The sequence below is a fragment of the Leucoraja erinacea genome, chromosome 2 (genome assembly GCF_028641065.1).
Source record: "Leucoraja erinacea ecotype New England chromosome 2, Leri_hhj_1, whole genome shotgun sequence".
NCBI lineage: Eukaryota > Metazoa > Chordata > Chondrichthyes > Rajiformes > Rajidae > Leucoraja > Leucoraja erinaceus.
The window spans coordinates 11,315,650-11,332,986 of record NC_073378.1 but is presented as its reverse complement, the minus strand read 5'-3'; the positions used below and the strand labels follow the sequence as shown (position 1 = coordinate 11,332,986).

The 17,337-nt window shown below is 42.8% G+C and overlaps 1 protein-coding gene across 9 annotated transcripts in view; it reads right to left on the bottom strand.

Moving 5' to 3' along the window:
- Window positions 1–2,006: 2,006 nt before the first annotated feature.
- LOC129706915 (FH1/FH2 domain-containing protein 3-like) overlaps window positions 2,007–17,337 on the bottom strand; it is a 649,864-nt gene continuing 634,533 nt past the window's right edge. For all 9 annotated transcript variants that reach the window (XM_055651616.1, XM_055651562.1, XM_055651571.1 and 6 more), the window contains 2 exons: window positions 16,469–16,630; window positions 2,007–5,387 (listed from right to left, as the gene is read on the bottom strand). In XM_055651616.1, the coding sequence (XP_055507591.1) occupies window positions 5,305–5,387; window positions 16,469–16,630 (245 nt within the window). In that variant the 3' untranslated portion in view covers window positions 2,007–5,304. The remainder of the gene's footprint in view (window positions 5,388–16,468; window positions 16,631–17,337) is intronic.

The following is a 17,337-nucleotide window of genomic DNA, read 5'->3' as shown; positions in this document are numbered from 1 at the left end:
ACCAGAACTGCACACAATACTCCACACATGGTTGAGCCAAAGTCCTATAAAGCTACACGTTGACCTTCTGACTTATGCTTAATGCCCTGATCAAGGAAAACAAACGTCCTGTTTGCATCTATCTATTTGTGTTACCAATTCCAGACAATTATGCACTTGGACCCTCAAATCCCTCTGTAGAAAAACAAATACTTTCATAAATAGTTCACGTAGTTCTTCCATGACCCCAATGTCACTGGCTGCCTGTTGCTGGTATATGCTCTGTCCAGCGTAGCTGCTAGGAGATGTTTTGTGACACAAGGCCAGGCAGAGACCACCTGGTTGGTGCAGGTACATAGATACCACTCGCTACCGGTCAAAGCTGATGTTCATCCCCAATGCCTTTGGATCATTTTTAAACTTTGCTCTACATTGCCATTTTGTTTAATGTCTTGTCTCCTTGCAGCCAGTTTCTGACCTTCTGTGTTGTACTGCTACAGGCAGAGTCCCTACCATGATGTCTGTGTAAGTTTGCACTGCCTGTGTACACTCTAATGCCCCTGTCCCACTTAGGAAACCTGAACGGAAACCTCTGGAGACTTTGCGCCCCACCCAAGGTTTCCGTGCGGTTCCTGGAGGTTGCAGGTGGTTGCCGGAGGTTGCAGGAAGTGGAAGCAGGTAGGGAGACTAACAAAAACCTCCGGGAACCGGACGGAAACCTTGGGTCGAGCACAAAGTCTCCAGAGGTTTCCGTTCAGGTTTCCTAAGTGGGACAGGGGCATGAGGCTGCTGGCCTGGCAGAAGGTGCCACAGCCACCCTGGAGCCCAGAACTTCCAAAGAAAGGTCAGCACGACATAACATTGACATGAAATAATAACGTTTTCATGATTCATTTCACAATTCCACCCCATAAACTGCACCCTCAGAGATGGTAGACAAAAGTGCTGGAGAAACTCAGCGGGTGCAGCAGCATCTATGGAGCGAAGGAAATAGGCAACGTTTCAGCCTGAAACGTTGCCTATTTCCTTCGCTCCATAGATGCTGCTGCACCCGCTGAGTTTCTCCAGCACTTTTGTCTACCTTTGATTTTCCAGCATCTGCAGTTCCTTCTTAAACCCTCAGAGATGCCACTAGCCAGGGGTGTGATTGGGAAATTGGTTTTCGTTGTGAGAAAAGTGTTCTAGAATAAGATTCTATCTGGAAAAATCTAATGCTGAAGATAGACATCAAGTGCTGGAGTAACTGAGCATCCCTGGAGAAAAAGGATGGGTGACATTTCTTGACGGGTCCCTACTTCAGATGGTGCATCAGCACATCAGATGAGCACCAAGTCTGAAGAAGGGTCCTGACCTGAAATGTCACACATCATTTTCCTCCATAGAAACATAGAAATTAGGTGCAGGAGTAGGCCATTCGGTCCTTCGAGCCTGCACCGCCATTCAATATGATCATGGCTGATCATCCAACTCAGTATCCCGTACCTGCCTTCTCTCCATACCCCCTGATCCCCTTAGCCACAAGGGCCACATCTAACTCCCTCTTAAATATAGCCAATGAACTGGCCTCGACTACCCTCTGTGGCAGAGAGTTCCAGAGATTCACCACTCTCTGTGTGAAAAAAAATTCTTCTCATCTCGGTTTTAAAGGATTTCCCCCTTATCCTTAAGCTGTGACCCCTTGTCCTGGACTTCCCCAACATCGGGGGCAATGTTCCTGCATCTAGCCTGTACAACCCCTTAAAAATTTTGTAAGTTTCTATAAGATCCCCTCTCAATCTCCTAAATTCTAGAGAGTATAAACCAAGTCTATTCAGTCTTTCTTCATAAGACAGTCCTGACATCCCAGGAATCTCCAGAGATGTTGCCTGACACATTGAATTACTCCAGCACGTTGTGACTATCTACGGTATATACCTTCATGTGCAGTTCCTTTTTACACAAAATCAAATGCTGCAGGACTGCGCTCACATCTGTGACTTCCGCCTGCTGAGATTGAGCATTCACCACAAAAGAAAACTGGAAAAAGTCTGCTTCATAAAGCTTTATTGCAATATGTTTGTACACAGTACTGTTGCTGCAAGCTGTTGAATTGAGTTATGGTGAGAGTTAAAATATGGGTTTTGGTAGCCAGTTTCATATCATTACTTTGAATGGCACCCAAGGATATTGCAGTACTTAATGGAGAGAGGTGCATGGATAGAGAGGGAGGATCAGGTGGACTGGTGCTCCTTCTCACTGGCATTAATTAATGTGGCAACATGGCATCCTAAAGTGGAATATATGTTATCTGTAGAGTGAAGTGTTCCACAACAGTAGTTTCAAGTCCTTAGAGTAAAAACACAAGACAAATGCAATTTCACACACAAATGTAACATGTAACAAACTCCCTTATCTATTATGAGCGATTCATGAAGTAAATAAATGACCATGCATGGCTTTCTTTAAATTACAATTCACAGAATAACACTGCCACCAGTGTGTCTGATTTATCTTACACTATACTACACAGAAACATCATGGAGAGTGACATTTACACAACTGTACAGCATTATCCTTCTTTATTTTTGTTCTTAAAAACTTGCCCATTCTACTTTACAAGACTTTAAAAACTGCTATTTTCTTTACAATTCCCCCCTTATCAATATAAAACGGTGTTAATATTTCTGAAGTTATTTTCCAATTAAGAGAAAATTGGTGTAAGTTTTTCTTTCTCCTTTGACCACAAGTGGCAATTGACTACTTCTGGTGTAGCTTCAGTGTTTAAAAGTTTGCATATGTCCTTGCCATGGTATCGCAAGGTCCAGCAAACCTTTGAAAAAAAACCTATGCAGCCTGATCATATGCTTCACTATATCCAGTAAAAGTGCAGAGTTTGCAGGGAAGCCTGGCTTCAGGTTGGAAAGGATTACATTTTGAGTGTTTCTTTCTCGATCGCTTTTTGGAAAAAAAAACAATAAATCCAGCTTTTTCCACCCACACCAGGAAGGTTCATTACGGAGTACGTAACCTTAGAAGAATCCAATGCTCATGCTGCCAATGTAATGCAGTCACCTTATGTACTCCAAGTTAAAGAGACAGTTGCTGTGTTGCAGGCCAAGGCTAGATTAATCTACTGAATGGAAATCATTACCTAGCGTTTGGGATGTTATCTGGTAGCAGCTATGGGTTCTTGTTAAAGAAGAGTGTGGTAAAAGCCAATCATAATACTGACTGATTTATTGAGCACAGGTTTTACCAACACCAGGACAACCATTATGTTAAGACCAAGTAACCTGGAAAAAGAATAATTATGATGAATTACTTTGTATTAATTTATAAAATATGAAAATAAGAAGCCAAATGGAAAAAGACTCTCAGTGCATCAATTATTTTCAACAACCTCTGCTCTTTAAATCAGGCAACACTAATGGTAAAATATCAAATATGAAAATCGAAATGGTTTTATATTGCCAAGATGAGAAACAAATCTTTCAAAATCCATAGGACAGTTCTGATAAAAAAAAATATGCAGCTCAAAAGGAGAGTAGAATACAACAGTTATTGTAATATAAATGTAGAATTCTTATTTGATCATTGAAAGAAAGTTGATGGTACTTGGAGCATCCTGTTAGAACAAACTAGGATTTTTTTCTGGATTGTAGCTGTTCTAAATCGCCATGGCATTGGAGTTTATCTTTATTTGGGTTAGGAAACTTGGACGTACAATTTTCCTGGTTGTCAAGCAGTTCTCAAGATGGGCTTGAAGATAAATTCATTACAGTTTTATGCTCCGGAGGCAGAGAAAGCCTTTCCTGGAGTTTGAGGGTGAATGAGCCAGAAATGAGGATAGAATTATTATTGGTTAGCTTGATATATCTGTAATCCGTTTGTCTGCAAGCTGCTGTAATAGCAATTATGGTATGACTTTAGCCCTCTTTCCTTTCACCTGCTGAGTTTCCCCAGATCGAGAATAAGCTAGCTGATTATTCCTAAAACTGAGTCTCCTAAGTGAAGGTTGACAGCCTTATGACAATGTTTACATATCTGTTCACCTTTGGTGCGTGCATTGGTTGGCCACCCATCTTTATCACACCTCCATTAAAACTGGAGGTTTAGCTGGGGTGAGTCCCTGAAATTTGGCCTAAGCTCTGGTCACCAGCTAATGTACCAAGACATTGTGCAGAGATCCCACTTGGATCTTTATCTCTTATGGCACCAATGCATTCCATTGCCATCATAATGAACATAATCAATTAATCGACAAAAACAATTACCTTACCAGCACTGACAGGAAGGAGCTGGTCAAAAATAATATTACTGCAATCCTAATTTTAGAAATAATTGCAGTATTTATTGTTTAAAAAAGGCAATTTCACCTTTACAAATACAATCCCCTTTAAGCCTGTAATAATTAAATCAACTGAATCAATACTGTGATGATGCCTGTTTGGGAACCTTTACTGTCCCAACTAGTCCAGCATTCTATAACAGTTAGAACGTACTTTTAGAAACACTGAACGACACTGATACTCCAGAGAAAATAATACCATTATCAAAGAGGACCACAAACATAGTGCTTTTTTTTTTTTTAGAATTGAACGATTACTTGTCAGGTTGTATTAAATCCTTTCCTTTGGATTCAGGTTGGTCAGCAGTCAGATGAAAATCCTGATAGGCAGATAGACACAAAAAGCTGGAGTAACTCAGCGGGACAGGAAGCACCGCTGGAAAGAAGGAATGGGTGACGCTTCGGGTCGAGACCCTTCTTCAGACAGGAGAAGTCTCGACCTGAAACGCCACCCATTCCTTCTCTCCAGAGATGATGCCTGTCGCGCTGAGTTACGCTCGCTCTTTGTGTCTATCTTTGCTTTAAACCAGCATCTGAAGTTCCTTCCTACACCTCCTGACAGGCAGCCGGGATTGTGGCAAGCCAACATCAGCAGACTGTCTCTTTAAGGCCTGGCATTTACACAGAAATGGTGCACGTTACTGCCGCACAAATACGTTACAAGTAAAGCCAATGTAAACATATCACATACAACAGCTTACCCATTAAAGTCTTCTAATCAATTCAGTTTTGGTTTTAAAAGGCATACTTTTACCTAGGTATAAATATTTCTGAACAATCCTGATTTATTTTGTTTTTTAAAAAAAGCTGTCAGAAATTTAGTGCCAAATGTGCCATCTCTTTCTAGCAGCTCTCGTTTCTCATACGCAGCATATGATGAATGGAGCTGGGTGATGACTGGATACCATGAGCAGCAAATGGTCGGCAGTTGGATTTTCTAGCAGTGCCTTGCTCAGGTGCTAGTGATGTTTTCTGTCGCAGTTCATGCTCAATTAATTTCACAATTGCATCTCAGAAGTGCTGACCAGACCAAGTGCTTTGGCCTCTTCAGGTGTCAAGCCATTCTTTAATGTTCTTCTTACTGCAAGAGAAATAGAGAAAAAAAAATACAGATACATAAAGAAGGTCACGTTGTTTTTTTAAGGCATTACATTGTCAACATTTTCAGTTACAAAATAATAATCATGGCGGCAGTGGCGCAGTGCTACAGTTGCTGCATTACAGCGCCAGAGACCCAGGTTCGATCCTGACTACGGGTGCTGTCTGTATGGAGATCGTACATTCCGCCATTGACCAACTGCAGTTTCCTCTGGGTGCTCCAGTTTCCTCAAATCTGCAGGTTTGTAGCTTTAATTGGCTTCTGTAAATTGTCCCTAGTGTGTTGGAGAGACCAGTGTATGTGTGATCACTGGTTGAGGTGGACTTGATGGGCCATAGGGTCAGTTTCCAAGCTGTATCGCTAAACTAAACTAAAATCCCTCCATATGTCAAGATGTTGAGCATACTTTGTGATAACTATATAATTAAAAGTCTCATCTTGACCACTTCCTGTCTGCATTGTATATTGATTTTAGAAAAAAAAGCTACCCTGTTTAGCTGTGATTTTTGGCCATCTTACTCACAGTCCTCCTCCACAGAGCCAGCCCCGAGGATTTTTCCCATCGATGAAAAATAAAAAAGTTATGGGTGTTTAAAAAACCTTGAGATCAGCTGATTGGTCCTCTCGCCTGTCAATCACCACGATGAAGGTAATGCCCCTTCCGGGGGTGGGGGGGCAGGACAATAAAACCTTGGATGCCTGGACGTGAGTCAGTCACAGTGCAAGATCGCGAGGGAGGCCACAACTGTCATTCTAAGCTGTGAATCAACTGAAATGAAAGTCTGCAATGTACTTGCAATAAATGATTTGTTACCCCTAATGAAAATGAAATGAGTTGTTTGGCCTGCCCTTTGCAATGGCAATGCAAATGAAACGAAAATGCAATGAGCTGTTTGGCCAGCCCTGTGCTGGGAACAAAATGAAAATGCAATGAGCTGTTTGGCCTGCACTATGCTTGAAACTGCAATGGTAATGGAAATGAAATGAACATGCAATGAGCAGTTTGGCCTGCCCTGTGGGTAAAACAAATCCTGCTTCTTCCCTTTCTAAAGCTACAATTGCATAAGAAAATGAAATAAACCAAAAAGAATAATAATAATATATATAAAAGGTACTGCTGGTTTTCTGCATAAATACTATCTGATCCCTGAGTTACTTTGTGTCTTTTTTTAAAATGAATAAATTTAAGCTCGGAATGTTAAATGGAACACAAATTTCTCTCTGTGAGAGTCAGCCACTATCTGTTTGGCTGAACACAGAATTGGACTGAGTAGAACGCACTCTTCGTTATTATGGAACATGTGAGTGGAACGAGCTAGGGGCGAGTCAAATGCCATATGTTAGCACCATTAAAGGCTCTGTCCATTAACTTGAAAACCAAGAAAGGTTTGCTGAACCAAGTTTGCTCAGTATGACTTTGCGTGGAACTACTTGGGTATGATTTTTTTTCTGCATAATTTTTAAGTGATCTTTTGAACAAATTGGTTTATTTCACAGCACATTTCTTCAAGATAACTTGTAGGTAGGGGGAGAGAAATAGGGAAGCAGATCATGATAATATTTTCTGCATTTGCTGCCTTATGTCCGTGTAAAGAGTCTGGGTATCAGCTCATAATCTGCTTGGATAGCTTACTATATTATGGACATTGAATTATCTATTTTTAGGTAACTACAAAAATCTCCCTCTCTCCCTTATTTGCACACATCCCTCTCAACCTCCCTGCACCCCACCTGGACTTGCACCCATTTCTCTCCTCCCCCTCCACCCAACTTCCATCCTCTAGCTTCACAATTCGCAACTCTTCAATCCTTTTGTCTCACACCTTCTGTCTTTTCATCTCTTACCTTTGTCCAACCATCTTCTCCCTCCCCTGCATGCCCATCCATCACCTGTCAGGCTTTGTCTGCTCCTCCTCTGTTCCAGCCTTCTTTAACCACCCCCCCTTACAATCAGTTTTGAGTCGTGTCTGACGCAAAACATCACCCATCCATAATCTCCAGACCTGCTGAGCTACTCCAACACTTTGTGTTATCTGTGTAAAGAGATGCTTGGGTATGGATGTGGCAAGAACTCTGACGTAATCCAGGGGCGTGGAAATGCTTGAGTAAACCTCAAATTGCTGAAGGAACTCAGCGGGTCAGGCAGTACCTGAGAAGGGAGATGGACAAACGATATTTTGGGTCGGCACCTTGGCCTTTGTAAATATGATGCTGCTTAGTATGTTTGTGATCCCATGTTATAGCTTCATCAGGTTTGAACCTTGGTTTTAATAATGCCTGCTGCTTGTCCACTCACACTGTGTCTCATGCCATGGGACAAATAGTTTGAGGGAGAAGGAAAGGTGAGGGAAAACTGGGTGTATGGTTACAGAGTGCAGGGGAATAAAATATAGAAGATTCTTTGTGGGGGGGCCTGACAAGGTAGATATTTCCACTTGTGGTCGAGTTTTGATTGACGAGTTATAGTTGCAAGATTAGCGTGCCACCATTAAAATTGGATGCATGGAAACTTTGCACAGAGGAAGGTAACTCTGCTGGAATTTCATGGAGATTAGATCATTGGAGTTATTTAAAGAGGAATTAGATAAGAGAGAAATACTGGAGAATTGGAGGCATGCGGTTAACAGAGAGATTGGATAGATTAGGTCTATTTTCCTTGGAGGGAAAGAGCCCGAGATGTGACATGGTATGTGAGATGTGAGAGGTATGGAGAATTTTGAGAGAAATAGACAGTCAAGTCACATTTATTTATATAGCACATTTAAAAAACAACTCGTTGGCCAAAGTGCTTTATTATTTGTTATAAGAATAGCACAACAAAACAAGCTACATACATATATACATGTAGCCCTCACTCAGAGGACATCAGGAAAGGCTTGGGAGTATAGATAAGTCTTTAGTCTAGACTTAAAAGAGTCGATGGAGGGAGCAGTTCTGATGGGAAGGGGGATGCTGTTCCACAGTCTAGGGGCTGCAACCGCAAAGGCACGGTCGCCCCTGAGCTTATGTCTAGACCGCGGGATATTCAGCAGCCCCAAGTCGGCTGATCTGAGGAGCCTGGAGGTGGAGTGGTGGGTGAGAAGACTTTTTATGTAGGTGGGTGCAAGCCCATTTGAGGGCTTTGGAGACATGGAGGAGGGTCTTGAAGTTTATACGGAACCGCACAGGGAGCCAGTGGAGAGAGGCCAGGATCGGGGTGATGTGGTCCCTTTTTCGGGTGCCCGTCAGGAGCCCAACAGGGTAGATATTCTGTTTCCCATGGCTGTTGTGTCAAAATGGATGCATAAGCTTAAGGTGAGAGTGAAGAGGTTTAAAGGGGAAAAGAGGGCTACGTTTTTAATACAAAGTAATTGGTGTCTGAAGGAGCTGCCAGAGAAGGTGATGGAGGCAGGAACAGTAATAACATTTGAGCAGCATCTTAACAGGTATTATGAAACAAGAAACACTAAATGGTACTCCCTTATCACGTATCTGTACACTGTAAATTGTTCGATTGTAATAGAAACATAGAAATTAGGTGCAGGAGTAGGCCATTCAATCCTTCGAGCCTGCACCGCCATTCAATATGATCATGGCTGATCATCCAACTCAGTATCCCGTACCTGCCTTCTCTCCATACCCCCTGATCCCTTTAGCCATAAGGGCCACATCTAACTCCCTCTTAAATATAGCCAATGAACTGGCCTCAACTACCTTCTGTGGCAGAGAATTCCAGAGATTCACCACTCTCTGTGTGAAAAATGTTTTTCTCATCTCGGTCCTAAAAGATTTCCCTCAAATCCTTAAACTGTGACCCCTTGTTCTGGACTTCCCCAACATCGGGAACAATCTTCCTGCATCTAGCCTGTCCAACCCCTTAAGAATTTTGTAAGTTTTGTAATCATGTATTGTCTTTCCGCTGACTGGTTAGCACGCAACAAAAGCTTTTCACTGTACCTCGGTACTCGTGACAATAAACTAAACTGAAACTGAATAAGCCGGGAATTAACACATGCAAGTGGGACTAGTCTGGGTAGACATGATGGTTGGCATAGAATCAATGGGCCTAAAGGCTTGTTTCTAAGCTTTCTGACTGTTGAACAGCTAAGACTGTTTCTTTGAGGACTGGAGAGTAGCTAATGTTGTTCCTTCATTTAAGAAGGGAAGTTGAGAGAATCCAGGGAAAAATGAAATGCTAGAAAGTAAAGTTTAAAGATGTGTGGGACAACATTTTGTTTACACACAGGTTGGTGAGTGCCTGTATGTAACTTGCTGCCAGGGATGGTGATGAGGTAGCTACAATAGTGCAATTTAAGAGACTTTTGGATCAGCAGGGAATGGAGGAATGTGGATTATGTGCAGGTGGATAAGAGATGGTCTTGGCATCATGTTTGGCACAGACATTATGGGCTAAATTCAGATTCAGATTCAGAATCAATTTTAATTGTCATTGTCAGTGTACAGTACAGAGACAACGAAATGCATTTAGCATCTCCCTGGAAGAGCAACATAGCAACGATTTGAATAAATAATAATAAGTGTCCGGGGGGGGGGGGTGATTGGCAGTCACCGAGGTACGTTGTTGAGTAGAGTGACAGCCGCTGGAAAGAAGCTGTTCCTCGACCTGCTGGTTCAGCAACGGAGAGACCTGTAGCGCCTCCCGGATGGTAGGAGGGTAAACAGTCCATGGTTGGGGTGAGAGCAGTCCTTGGCGATGCTGAGCGCCCTCCGCAGACAGCGCTTGCTTTGGACAGACTCAATGGAGGGGAGTGAGGAACCGGTGATGCGTTGGGCAATTTTCACCACCCTCTGCAATGCCTTCCGGTCGGAGACAGAGCAGTTGCCATACCATACTGTGATGCAGTTGGTAAGGATGCTCTCGATGGTGCAGCGGTAGAAGCCCGCTAAAGGGCCCATTCTTGTGCTGTACTGTTCTGCATTCTAGAATTGATGGCCACAGAGAGCTGACGGAGGGGGAAATGATGCTTGTGGCAAATCAACAATGATCATATTTGTCATTAATATGGATCGATCAATATGATCATTGACTGCCTCAACCAATTTCTCAAGTAGTATATTGCTTACCGTATGATAATCTCCCTCATATCTCCTCTGCATCTCTTCCTCTTTGCTCTAAACCCATGTCTTTAATTGTTGGGGTTGTCTATCTTTAGACTTATTAAAAAATATATTTTCTAAACGCTTGCCTGTAAAATGGACTGAACCAGTTCATCCTGTATTTTTTAAGCAATGTCTACTCCCGGGGCAAAGTTTATGCCTGGCTTAAATTCATTGAGAGTGGTGAGTCTGTGAAATTCTCTGCCTCAGAGGGCGGTGGAGGTTGGTTCTCTGGATGTTTTCAAGAGAGAGCTAGATAGGGCTCTTAAAAATAGCGGAGTCAGGGGATATGGGGAGAAGGCAGGAACAGGATACTGATTGGGGTTGATCAGCCATGATCACATTGAATGGCGGTGCTGGATCGAAGGGCCGAATGGCCTACTCCTGTACCTATTGTCTATTGTCTATTGACTTTTGAGACACCGTGTGGAAACAGGCCCTTCGGCCCATCAAGTCCACGCCTATCAGCGATCACCTTCCATATGAACCACATCTCCTAACACTCAGTACTCTGATACAATACTCAGATTCCACTACCTCGGATCTGGGATGTAGTTTGCTGCAAGCTACCTTATGTTATATACCTCAATCACAACCCTTCTTAACCTCCTCCACTCCAGGGAGAGCTCATCTAGCTTCTCCAGTTTCTCCTCATAACTGAACTTCACCATCCCAGAAGCCACATTTTGCTTAAGATATTAAAAATACATACCTGAATATTTAAAGAGTGTCGATGGGATATTTAGATTATTAAACACGATCAAATCAGCCTTTAATGCTTTGGGATAAACATTTCTCTATTACCAAACAGTTTAAGTGCATAAAAACTATTTTTATAGCCAGAAATGTTCAAGATAAGGGCAGCACAGTGGTGCACCTGGTCGTGCTGCTGTTTCACGGCGCCAAAGACACAGGTTCAATCCTGACCTCGAGTGCTGCCTATGTGGAGTTTGCACGTTCTCCCTGTGACTACGTGGGTTTTCTTCCGGTATTCCAGTTTCTACCCATATCCCAAAGACATGCGGGTTTGTAGGTAATTGCCCTCTGTAAATTGCCGCTAGTGTGTAGGGAGCAGGTGCAAAAGTGGGATACCATAAAACTAGTGTGAACAGGTAGTGATAGGTCACCGTGGTCTTCGTGGGGCCGAAGGGCCAATCATTCAAATATTAAGTTGCATCTATAACTGCAATGGTCAAGAGTTACCATCATTTCCAATGGAGAAATACTTGCTTACTTGAATGTTCTGTCCAAATTAATCTCATGATTTAAAAGAAAAAATCTTGATTCTTCCGGACAATCATGTATTCGCATCCAGGTCAATGACCGAGGGTGAGATGAGAATAAAACATTTCATTAGGACTGAGACTTTTTCACCCAGACAGTTGAGAATCTGTGGAATTCTCTGCCACAAAAGGCAGTGGAGGCCAATTCACTGGATGTGTTGAAGAGAGAGTTGGATGTGGCGCTAATGGAATCATGGGATATGGGGAGAAAGAAAGAACGGGGTACTAATTCTGGATGATCAGCCATGATCATATTGAATGGTGGTGCTTGCTCGAAGGGCCGAATGGCCTACTCCTGCACCTGTTGTCTGTTTCTATGTTTATCATCGCCAATTCCACTGTTTGAGCAGAGTATACTTTTCTTGCCCCTGCATGAAAGAGTGCCATCTAATGGCTCAGCTGAGAACTGATGGAACTTGCCGTTGGGCACAGCATGTGTGCAGATATACCCACCATGTGGGTTTAGGAGCAAATCAACAGAAATGAATGTGTTTTTAGAATGCTAATTATTGAAACGCACACAGAGCCGTCTTAACCTGTATGTTTCCAGGTCAAATCGGAAGGGAGGTTCACAAGACCTGTTTCAGGGGATTAAAGATGGGAAAGTGAGTGTGTTTCACTGGAGAAGCATTTGGTAAAGAATGATCATCATATAATTAGAGTAGCTCTGGAGAAAGACAAGAATAGGGCAAGGGAAAATTATCTAGCAGAGGGATAGTTTCAGAGAATTGAAAGAGACCAGATATTGGTGGATTAGAATCAAAGATTTGTAGTTAAAACAGTAATGAGTACTCTTCAAATATGGGATTGGTCAGATACAAGCTGGACACGGTCGTGGGAAGGGACAGATACATTCAAAACTAGATTTTGCCAAATGACTGAAGATGAGGAGACCACAATCGAGCAGGAAGTGGTGACTTAATTCTTTGTCCACAACCTAATTGAGACTGAGGTTAAAAACAAAGTGCAGAGTAGAACATAGAGGGTGAAAGTGGAGGTCTTGCATTCAATAGAAATGAGAAACTCAAAGTTAAATAACCAAAGAATGTGTGAAGTAGATTAGAGATCAAAAATGATGCCTCTTGGGGAAGGAAGGTTGTTGGGTATTAAAGTACTTAATACCTTTCAACCAACACAATATGATGCGATAGAACTTTATTTATCCCAGGAGGGAAATTGGTCTGCCAACAATCATACAACGCCACAAGATACATGAAACATTAAATTAAAGTGATGCGTGCAAAGTCGAAAAACGAACGAACTAACCAAAAATATACAAAAGAAATAGGAATTAAATAAGTAAAAAAAGGAAAAGACTTTGCAACTGTGGGCTGGCTGCCAGAACCCGGGTACAACATAGCCTACTTGTCAGAGAGGAATAAGGACGGAAATTATCGAGTTGTGTGCTGTAATCTTTCAATCTAGTGTAAAATAATGCAAGAGGACTGGAATACTAAGCCCTTGTTTATTCCAATTCTGGAAAAAAATGTCTCAGGGAATTCAGCCTCATGTTGGTGGCATGGAAACAATCAGAAGTGGAATAAACTTAATTTACAATTTTCTCTGGGAGCTCTGGTTTCCCCCTACACTCCAAAGACATACAGGTTTGTAGGCTAATTGGCATGGTGTAATTGTAAATTGTCCCTAGTGTGTCTAAGATAGTGTACAGGGATCCCTGGTGGTGGTGGACTTGGTGGGCTGAAGGACCTGTTTCCACGTTGTATCTCTAAACTGAACTAAACTAGAGGCAATTTTGAAATGTTGAAGGGGTTGATGGACGTAATGCGGTTAATGCATTTATCAATTTACAAAAGGTATTTAATGAAGAACGACACAAAACACTTGTTATTAACATTTTAACCCAGAGTTTAACCCAATGGTTAGAAAGATGTGAATAGCTGTTTTATCTAATAGCTGTGGGAAGCACACAGTGGCATCACCCTCTAGGGGGCAGTATTGGGACCATGGCCTTTTTTTTCAAAACCTGGATAGGCATCTGGGGACACAACAAACTGCAGTTGTCTGAATCTTGAGCAAAATACAAAGTGTTGGAGGAGTTCAGCAGGTCAGGCATGACCTGGAGAGGCAATAAACAGGCAAAGTTTTGGGAATGAACACCCGTGCATTTCCTCCCCAGATGCTGCCTGACCTGCTGAGTTCCTCCAGCATGGTATGTTTTGCTCGAGTACAGTTTCACCAGCAGACACACTCAGTTGGAAGAGTTTAAGAGAAAATGGACAGATGATTAATAAATGGCAGATAATATTGAACACAGTTGGGTGGAGAGGTACTCATTGAAAGACAATGGCAAATCAAAATGTAAGGATTTTACATTAAACTTTTAGAAATCCACAGTTGGGATCATAAGGTGGATGAAGAAGGATTTGAAGACCCAAGCAACGATATGGGTAAAGTTTATTGGAAAAATGTTACAAAACAGTTATATGGAGAGATTGGAAAAATATTAGGTTGTTCAGGATGTAAACAGTTAAGGGGAAACGTGGAAATGCAGTTGCTGGTTTACCAAGGAAAGACACAAATTCTGAAGAAGGCTCTGGACCCAAAACGTCACTTATCCATGTTCTCCAGGGAAACTGCTTGATCTGCTGAGTTACTCCAGCACTTCGTGTCAACAGTTAAGGGTCTGTCCCACCAGCATGCGATTGCATGTGTCTAGCGCGACCAAACGTGGTTGCTTGAGGCGTACGGCCTCGCGGGGCCGGTCCCACTTCCAACCGCGGAGCCGTAGAGTTGTGCGGGGCTGGTCCCGACAGCATGCTCACCAATCAGCTGGGAAGGAGGCGGGCCGACTGAATTTGGACGTCGCACGGCGTCGGGCGGTTACGTCATCACGCAACGGCACGCCGGACGGTGATGTCATCGCGCAATGCCACGCTCTAGGCGTACGCCGTCATGATGCTGCGTATGGCATCAAGGCGCTGCGTACGTCGAGATGCTGAGTACGCCCGTCGAGGCGCTGCGTACGGCCTCAATGCGGCTGCGGGCCGACAGGCTGTTGCCGCGCGGAATTTTTGGACAGTGTCAATTTTTCGGAGTCCCGCGCGATGTCGGGACCAGCTCCGCACAACTCCATACGGCTCCGGCGATCGAAGTGGGACCGGCCCCGCGAGGCCGTACGGCTCAAGCGACCACGTTAGGTCGCGCTCACCGCATGCAGTCGCATGCTGGTGGGGCACGCCCTTTATGGGGAGATTTATTAGTATTCAATGTAGGAAAGGTTTTGATAGATTATATATGGTAAAAACCGTTTACAGACGTAGAAGGTATAGAGAAAAAGAAAATTAAGGAAATTGGCGAAATGATCAGTGGTAAAATAATGAGAACCTTTGTTTTAAACGGGACAGATTACTGTGATCTGCAGAGATAACCTTGCATGCACAATGGAAGTCATTTCAACACTGGAAGAAAATGAAATATCTTCAGGGAAAAATGGGCAGAGACAGAGGAAAGAGCAGGAATTTTGGACCAACTACAAAACTGTGAAGAAGCAAGAACTGAATCCAGTACACTGAATTGTCTTTATCTGTGCTATGAAATTTTGATTCATAATTACAAAGTATTCAGCTATTAAGTAAATACACTCACTTAGATTTCTTTAATGTTTAGTGGACACTTGGTATGCTGCATGAAGGAATTTATTCAAAACCTCTCATGTACCTTGGTGTAAAAGGCCTTGCTCCAATAGTGCAGGAGGTCCTTGTCCACCACATTCATAGAAACATAGACAATAGGTGCAGGAGTAGGCCATTCGGCCCTTCGAGCCTGCACCGCCATTCAATATGATCATGGCTGATCATCCAACTCAGTATCCTGTACCTACCTTCTCTCCATACCCCCTGATCCCTTTAGCCACAAGGGCCACATCTAACTCCCTCTTAAATATAGCCAATGAACTGGCCTCAACTACCTTCTGGGGCAGATAATTCCACAGATTCACCACTCTCTGTGTAAAAATGATTTTCTCATCTCGGTCCTAAACGACTTCCCTCTTATCCTTAAACTGTGACCCCTTGTTCTGGACTTCCCCAACATCTGGAATAATCTTCCTGCATCTAGCTTGTCCAAGCCCTTAAGAATTTTTCTCATTGCTCATTGCCATATAGTCAACCATGTGCTTTTTAAAGATACACAATATTTAGGCCCTTGAGTTCCAGAATTGCAATAAAGATGAGTCAGAAAGCGACACCCTTTACGCAGAATAAAAACCTTAGTTTCTATCTTACACGTTGTTCTGTGGGGAAGAACAAACTGTGTTCTCACTCTTCCCATTGAATCAACTTGTCATCCACAATGCAGGCAAGCCAAGGGGCAAAATATACTTAATATCTGGTCCCTGGCTTTAGATCAAACACAACAAAGATGGCTCAATTTGTTTAACATACTTTAAAGTCTTACATTTTAATTTCACTGTGAAATTTTTCTGCAAAATAAATAATCAATGGTGGTATAGCATTTTAAAGTAACATGTTATTCCAATTTTTTCCCCCAAATGTGAGTGAGATTGGGAAACATGCCATGTGGTCAAAAGGTCTTGGTGGGAGAGGGAGACAGGGCAGTGTTTTTTTGACCCAACAACAGGGAGAACAATGATCAGGAATAGGATTCATCCTTGAAACTTCTATCACGCTTCTCCCGGCATTAAATGCAACAGAAGCAACTTACGAGACTTCCTGTTTGCACGAGATCGCTTCCGCTCTCTAGGCACGGCTCGCTGGTTTGGCACTTGAGTCGCTGACTTTACAATCCGATCCATGATTTCATCTGCAGCGTCGTCTGTGGCATTTGGGGAATCGTCATTCCCTGGAGCCCACGAGCCAACACGGCCTGAAAGGAGCACAACCATGTAACACTGTCAGGGAATTACATCTGGCAACCTTGTGGTTAAAATCAAGCCTGATCTCATTGTGTGGTATCATTCCATCCTGGACCCAGCACGTTGATGCAATCATAAAGACAACCGATCAACGCATCTACATCCTTTGAAGATTGAGGAGATTTTGCATGTCAACAAATAGTCTCTTGAGCTTCTACAGGTCTACAGTTGAAAGCATATTAACTGGTTTCATCAAGGCATGGTTCGGCAATTCAAATGCCCAGGAATGAAGAAGAGATTGCAAGAAGTGGTGAACATTGCCCAGTCCATCATGGGTACTGACCATCTCATCCCCCCCCCCCCCCCCCCCCCCCCCACACCAAAGGAATCTACAGAACTGCTGCCTCAAACAGCTTGCCAGCATCATCAGAGACCCACGCCACAACACCCTGGCCACCCTCTCTTTTTACTTCTGACATTGGGTAAAAGGAATTGATGTCTGAAAACTCTAAGGTCCAGATTATTGAGCAGCTTCCTCCTAATAACCATCAGGTTATTAAACGCTACAACCTCCAAATAGGTTCCAATCTATATAGATTGGGGTCAACATTTTTGACTGCACTAATTGCTTCTATATTTGTCTGTTTTTTAATATATATATATATATATATATATACAGCAAACATTTGTTGTTATTTATGATGAGTTTCACAGAGTA